Source organism: Camelina sativa, chromosome 16 (genome assembly GCF_000633955.1).
Source record: "Camelina sativa cultivar DH55 chromosome 16, Cs, whole genome shotgun sequence".
Taxonomy (NCBI): domain Eukaryota; kingdom Viridiplantae; phylum Streptophyta; class Magnoliopsida; order Brassicales; family Brassicaceae; genus Camelina; species Camelina sativa.
The window spans coordinates 17,868,979-17,876,962 of record NC_025700.1 but is presented as its reverse complement, the minus strand read 5'-3'; the positions used below and the strand labels follow the sequence as shown (position 1 = coordinate 17,876,962).

At 35.7% G+C, this 7,984-nt stretch overlaps 1 protein-coding gene across 1 annotated transcript; it reads left to right on the top strand.

Moving 5' to 3' along the window:
- Positions 5,221–6,795, top strand: LOC104753778 (putative F-box protein At1g70970). The gene is made up of 2 exons (XM_019237787.1): positions 5,221–5,467; positions 5,797–6,795. The coding sequence occupies exons 1-2, from the start codon at positions 5,243–5,245 to the stop codon at positions 6,793–6,795; spliced, it is 1,224 nt and encodes a 407-aa protein (XP_019093332.1). The 5' UTR covers positions 5,221–5,242.

Sequence of the window (7,984 nt, the reverse complement as noted above, 5' to 3'; positions counted from 1 at the left end):
AGGTGGTTGTATCGGTTGAAACCTGGGATTCCTGGAGTTGAGTCAAAGAGATACAAGGCACGGTTGTGTTCAGAGGGTTCACACAGAAGAAGGGCATTGATTATGAAGAGGTGTTTGCTCCGGTTGTGAAGCATATCTCGATAAGGGTGCTGATGTCCTTAGTCGTTAAAGACGATCTCGAGTTAGAGCAGATGGACGTGGAAACATCATTCTTGCATGGTGAGCTTGATCAAGACCTATACATGGAGCAACCAGAAGGTTTCAAGGTAAATTCAGGTAAAGATCAAGTTTGATTGTTGAAGAAGTCCTTATATGGATTGAAGCAGGCTCCTAGACTATGGAAAAAGAGGTTTAATGCTTTTATGATTGACAACAGGATTTTCACCCAGGGTAGCAATTCCCTTTGCAGTTGTAGTACAAAGGGTTATCAATCCAAATGGTTGTTTATGCTAGCAGGAAGGATGCAATCAGAACAATGCAAGTCAAGCCAAGCAAAAGTTGGTTTTGATCTAACAATCCTAAAATAATAAAAGAAAAGAGTATAAACAAAGAACCACACGATCTAAGCACTCGATGCAAGCATTCGAGTACAGGATCGGGTGGGATGATCGAGTAAGCAAATGAAGTATGAACAACTCGAGAGGTTACTCGAAGCAGGTGATCGTGTACCTATTCGGGTAATGGATCGAGTGATGAATAAAAATGCAAGTAATTAAAATACGAAAGCTTCTAAGGATGGGGTAATCGAATCCTAAGTGTTCTTGACCAGTACAGATGTCTTACATGCCTCAAGCAAATATTCCCTAAACAATGAATCTCTAATATCTTCTTAAAACACTCTCGTGATAGAAACAATCAACCTTGATCATTCCCCTACCCAACTCTCGTTGGAGAAACATGACCAAGCAAGCAATAATAACCGATTCATTATTGTTAGTAAACCCCTTACTCATCTAATCTCTTAGGCTAAGTGAGTAAACCTCTAGCATTGGTTGATTCAAGCATTTCATCTACACCTCTCGGTGGTAAAACACCTTAGATCTAATCTCACCCTCTTGGTTTGTTGACAGCATTAAGAACACCAACCTAGAAGGGAATCTATAAAACATATACAATCAAACTAAGACATCCTAACTGATCAAGAACACAAAATCATCTATCACATCTCTAGAAACTTTGCTACACTACTCAGATATCATTGCAAGAAAACAAAAGCATATACGAATGAAAATTGCATTGTAATAAACGATAGAGTAGAGAAGTAAGAATAAAAGATAGAAATCTGAAGAAATGATAAAAATTTATGAAACAAATCCTAACAAAAAGTGAAAAGTGTTTTAAGTCGCTCAGTTCTCTCACAGAAGCTCTCGCTCTCTGGTTTTGGGTTTGCGGCGTGCTCTCTTGCGAGGAAGAAGAGGGGAGGTTTATATATGGAAACCCATTAACCCTAGCTTCCTAGTCCTGCCCGAGGGTCTGCTCGATGGGGTGCACGAGGATGTGCTCGGGTTGCTCTTCAGGTAGACTCTCGGGTTGTTCTTCCTTCTCTTGGATCCTCCTCGATCATGTTGGTGTTCGGACTGTTCTTCCAGCTCGATGGCTCCTTCGGGTACATGCTCGGATTCGTCCTTGTTTCTCCCCATTTTAGGCTCTAAAACACATGTTTTCATCCAAAGTATGCAAATGCAGGAATGCAACACCCTAAATGGCCTAAAGGTTAAATCCTACAGTTAATGACCTAAAATTTCTTAGTTAAGGGTGTAAAGAATGCAAAATATGGACAAAAAAATATGCTAAAAACATGTAAATTAGAGAGTTATCAATGATGGAGCAAAAGTTTGTCAGAAGTCCTCATGACACTTATGTGTATGTTAAGGAGATAAGTCAAGGTGAGTACATCTATCTGCTTCTATATGTTGATGACATGTTGATAGCAGTGAAGAGTATGTCAGTGATTAAGGAACTCAAGAAGGAGTTGAGCTCAGTGTTCGATATGAAAGACATGGGAGCAGCAAGTAGAATTCTCGGAATTGATATTGTAAGGAATCGAAAGGAGAATATCTTGCGTCTGACTCAGTCAGGTTATTTGGAGAAGGTTCTGAAAAGATTCAGAATGGATAAAGCAAAGGATGTCAATACACCGATTGGGGGTCATTTCAAGTTAACCGAAGTAAAGAAGGATGAAGAGTGTATTGATACTGATACAGTTCCATATGCAAGTGCTATAGGAAGCATTATGTATGCGATGGTGGGAACAAGACCCGATATTGCTCATGCTATTGGTTTGGTGAGCAGGTTTATGAGCAGACCCGGTGATGTTCATTGGGAAGTTGTCAAGTGGTTACTGAGGTATCTCAGAGGATCTACATATTTAAGTTTGGTTTACACCAAAGGTGAAGATTTCCGTGTTTGTGGATTCTCCGATTCAGATTATGCTGCAGATTTGGTAAGAAGAAGGTCAACTAGTGGATATGTATTCACTGTTGGAGGTCATACTATTAGTTGGAGATCATGTTTGCAGCAGGTAGTAACTTTGTCGTCTACAGAGGCTGAGTACATTGCCCTTACAGAAGCTGTTAAGGAGGCAATGTGGATTAGAGGATTATTGGGAGATATGGGATTGAAGCCAGAAGTTGCATCAATTTGGAGTGACTCTCAGTCAGCTATATGTTTGTCCAAGAACAATGTGTTTCATGAAAGGACTAAACACATTGGAGTCAAGTACCACTTCATCAGAGATATAATCGAAGCGTGAGAGGTTGAGGTACAGAAGATTCATACTTCTATTAATCCTGCCGATATGCTTACAAAAGGCATTCCTGTTCCTAAGTTTGAGGCAGCTTTAGAGTTTCTAAAGCTGTACAGGTAAGAGGAGAATAAGCATTTAGCCGAAGGTTAGGTTCATGTAGTGCAGTTCATTAGAGGTTGATGAAAGTTGTATCAAGGTGGAGTGTTGTGATATTGGTTCTGATTCAACTTTGTGGATGGTTTAGTCACTTGGTTTTGATGAATTAATTCCGGTTATTGGGAGCTCGTTGAACCGGTGTGGAAGAAGTAAAGTAAAGTTTCTTTTCGCGAGAGAGGGTTTGCTGTTATAATCGGGTATAGGTATATATACTTGATATATCTCTTCTTCTTTTTTAATCGATTTATCTATCGCATTCTTGTAAAATGAGAGAGAGACTCCATTGTTGAGCTCACCTTTTGTACTTGTATCATCACCTTGATATAGTGGATTGCCGAACTGATTCGGCACATCGATTGCACTGAATTGGGTAAACAATTTCGTTGTGTGCTCCGTTTCTTTATCGTTTTCATTCTTTGATTGTTCTTGAGCTGTTTCACGATTCTTTGAGTGGATTGAGAGGTTTCGTTGATTGGATTGGAGTGCAAATCTAACAATAGATCGTAACATTAACCAATAATAAAAACAACTATGAATAGTAGTATACTGCAGTTAATTGTGTACGACGAATTATAGTGAAAACTGAAACGTGTAAGATATGTAGATGTGTAAGATTAAAACAAAACCTTTCAACTCAAGTCATGCTAATTTAGTCATAAAAATAATTTTTGTTCATGCAATTTAAAATAATTAAAATAAAGGTATAATCATATATTTTGACGTGTGATTTATTTGTGTAGGATGAAAGAAAGTCTGTAAATTTCATGCTTGGTATCCACTAATCTGTATGCTGATTAGCCAACAATTTTAGTATCTTAATTGTGGAACTAAAATTTCACTTTTTGGTTTTGGATAATGAAAGCATGAAATAAAGTTAAATATGTACGCGTTTTACAATCTCAACAAGTTAAACTAAGGTCACAACCGTTGGTAACAAACTCAGATTTCTATAAATATATACCACTTCTGTCTTCTTTGATCATAACCACAATTTGTCTAAAACACATAATATCAGAATTTATTGGTATTGTTAGTTTTCATTTCTATTGTCCTTAATCTTTATCTATGCTAAACAATAATGTTTCTTACGCCGTGGGAGCCTTTTGATGAAACAGAGTTTATTCAACATTTTGGGTTAGCTTCACTCAACCAAAGAGTTGTAAAACGTAATTATTTAACAGAGGAGGAACTAATCCATATTTGCTTGCACAGTTTCACTAAAGACTGTTTATGATACATTTAAGCGATCAATCTTTATTCTCTGCTTTTGTGTATTGTTCTTTTACTGTTTGGCTGAATTTTGTAATCATGTGACGTTACTATAACCAATAAATAACACTCTTGAGTCTGAATAGTATACTTTATAATAATAACATTACATCATTTTTAAATCCTAACATATGCCAAACAATCCTCAGCGAGTAACCGGATAAAAAAATAAATCAAGAAATTTGAAAGAATTGGTTACAAAATATTAGAGTGAAAACTGAAAACTTTTTATAAGTGAAAACGTGTTACTAATGTATATTTGAATTGAATTGATTTTGTGCATTGACGACTAGATGCGTACCATGAAAGAAAACCTTCGAAGTCACGTTATTTGCCACCAAATATCTCTGTTACTTTAGTCATATAAATTAGTAAGTATTGACGTGTGACATCTTTTTTTATTTTGAAATTGTGCACTGAAAAACTTTTTTTTTTTTGATAAAGAGGTGAAGGTGTTATCGATATTTTGACGTGTGATTCAATTGTATTCGAATAATTAAACTGTCAAAAACGTGTACGATGAAAAAGAGAAGATTTCACATTCTGTTATTCAATAAACTCGATGCTAATTTTAGTCAGCTTTTAGCGTGTTAATTAAACATTTCTCCTTTTGGGTTTAAATGTAAATTAAGGATGAAATATAAAGTAGATGTTATACGACCCAACAAGTGACCACCCAGTCACATGTCACAACGTTTCAGTAACAAACTCTGAGATATTTTGACGTATGATTCAATTGTATTGGAATAATTAAACTATTAAAAACGTGTACGATGAAACTATGAAAGAAAATATGTAACAATCCAATCAACTCTATGCTAATTTTAGTAAGCTTTTAGCGTGTGTAATAAACATTTCTTCTTTTTTGGGTTTAGATGTCAATTAAGGATGAAATATAAAGTAAAGATGTTATACGCGTTATACGACCCAACAAGTGACCACCCAGTCACAAGTCACAGCGTTTCAGTAACAACAAACTCAGAGATTCTCTTATAAATATCACATCTGCAGCGTGTTTAAGTCTTTATATCTCAAAACACATACATAATATCATTAGACAACAAAACAAGAATGGACAGTTCAAGTTTCGATTTCGAATCACTTCATGAAGATCTACAAATGCAGATTCTGTCATGGTTGCCTCTGAAATCCTTGGTGAAGTTCCTCATCGTCTCGAAGAAATGGGCATCTATTATCCTTGGGGAACAATTTCGAAAAATCTACTTGAGCCGATCGATGACAAGGCCTCGACTGATGTTCATGATCGAACGATATACATCACAGCCACCCAGTGCCGTGCCCAGATTTACGGGGGCTTAAGGCGAAATTGAAATTGAAAGTTTTTTTTAAAAAAAAATGTAAATAAAATAAATGTAAAAATCATTTTAAAACATAGAAATTATTGAAAACAAAACAATAATCTTTAAAAACTAAGATATAGTCTTTTTCCTTGTATTTAAATAATGTTTTCACCAAATTCTCATAATCTAAGTTCTTACTTAATTCTTTTCTTAAATATTTGATAGCAAACTGATTATGATTTCACAAACACAAAAAATATATGAAAGAATGGTGGGGGCTTGAGGCAAATGCCTTTTTTATTGCCCATAGGCACGGCTCTGCAGCCACCTGAACTTGATATGTCGTGGTTGAACTCTGTTTATCAAGAGGGAAGACTTATACCCGTATCACCTGACACTGAGGTGTTGTTTCACTCTGTTTATCAAGAGGAGAAACCATTGTTGTCGTCTGGTCAACAACAATTGCGTATTCCTATTGATATAATGGCTTGTCATTTTTCTCAGCCCATCCGAGGTTTGATCTGTCTTCAGTTAGGAACTAAGTTTGCGATTTTCAATCCGGGTGCGAAAAAGTTACGGAAGTTACCAGAGATCCAAGCACATGAAAATGCTTGGATAAAAAGTTTTCTCGGATACGATGAAGCTACGAATGTATTCAAGGTGTTATGTAGGACAAGCTTGATGATGTCAGGTCAAGAAACTAAGGAATATCATGTCTTGACGGTGGGATCGGTTGAAGATGAAGAACCTTGGAGAAGGATCACATGTAAGTATGATCATTCACCAGCTATTGAAGGACTATGGAAAGAAGGGGTTTTGTACTATGGAGCCAGGTTTAGTATTGACAAATCTCTGGTCGTCATGAGCTTCAATGTTAGGTCTGAACAGTTTAGTACCGTCATTGAATTTCCTGATGGATCTGCTCATAGCCGTTGGAATTTTGTGATTTATGATGGGAACATTGCCTTAGTGGATAACTCTGACTTTGACAATGATGTTGTGAATGAACCGGATGGGACTAAAGTTTTTCAGATATTTGTTTTGGATGAAACCGCACGGAAATGGCGGGGAGAGCGCATCAAGATTCATTGTTGGGAACAAAACGTTGGAGATATGGAACTTCATTTCAGAGGTACCATTGGAACAGGAAAACTTGTTTTCGCACATTACCATAACCGTTACGGCCGTGATCTCTTTGTGTTGTATTACGATACAGTCACAAAAATTATCAGAATGTTTAATATTGGAAATGGAAGAGTGGTTGGCGACTATGATGTTGTTCAAACGTTCTTGGATCATGTTGATAGTCTTTTCCTTATGTGAAGAACAACGATTTGGTCCACAAATGATTATCACAAACCCGTTGGTTGCTCTGTCTCTCAAGTCCTAGCTATTGTCGTTAATCTTTACTTATGCTAGAAAATAATGTTGTCTCTCTAGTAGTACTAGTCTTATTGGGATTGTTCCTTTTCATCTTTTTTTTTTTGGTTTAGTTCCTTTTCATTTCTATTGACGTGTTAACTTTATTTATGCTAAATAATAATGTTTGTTCACAGTTCCAGATATATAATTAATAACGTTTCTTCTATACTCNAATATTGGAAATGGAAGAGTGGTTGGCGACTTGATATTGTTCGAACGTTCGTGGATCATGTTGATAGTCTTTTCCTTATGTGAAGAACAACGATTTGGTCCACAAATGATTATCACAAACCCGTTGGTTGCTCTGTCTCTCAAGTCCTAGCTATTGTCGTTAATCTTTACTTATGCTAGAAAATAATGTTGTCTCTCTAGTAGTACTAGTCTTATTGGGATTGTTCCTTTTCATCTTTTTTTTTTTGGTTTAGTTCCTTTTCATTTCTATTGACGTGTTAACTTTATTTATGCTAAATAATAATGTTTGTTCACAGTTCCAGATATATAATTAATAACGTTTCTTCTATACTCTGTTCCTCAAGCTATGTGAGCCTCTTTATAAAACAGAGTTATTCAACTTTTGGGTGTGAAACTTCTGATGCATGCATTCATGTGAAATTTATCATGCATTCATGAAATTTCTTCTATTTTTTCTAGATGTGAATTGAACAGAATTAAATTGGAATCCGCATCTTTATTCTCATGCATATGAAGTTTTTTTTTTGTTAAAGATCATGAATGCAGTTACAAATAATTAAATGTGAGTTATAGTAAGTTTTTAACATATGGAACATATGATTTCTCCTTTCGTTATAAGATTCAAGCATGAAATTTAATAAAGTTAGATTAAAGATTTATGTGTGTTACAAGACTCAACAAGTTACACTAAATTCTAAAGTCATAACGTTGGTAACAAAGCCTGAGATTTCTTTATAAATCACATCTGTGTTTTTTTTCCTAGAACACATAATACATACATTAGAGAAGAACAAAAAAAAAATGGAGAATTTAAACTTCGAAGCACTTCCTCAAGATGTACAAATGAAAATCATGTCACGGTTGCCTCTGAAATCATTGGTGACATTCATGATGCATA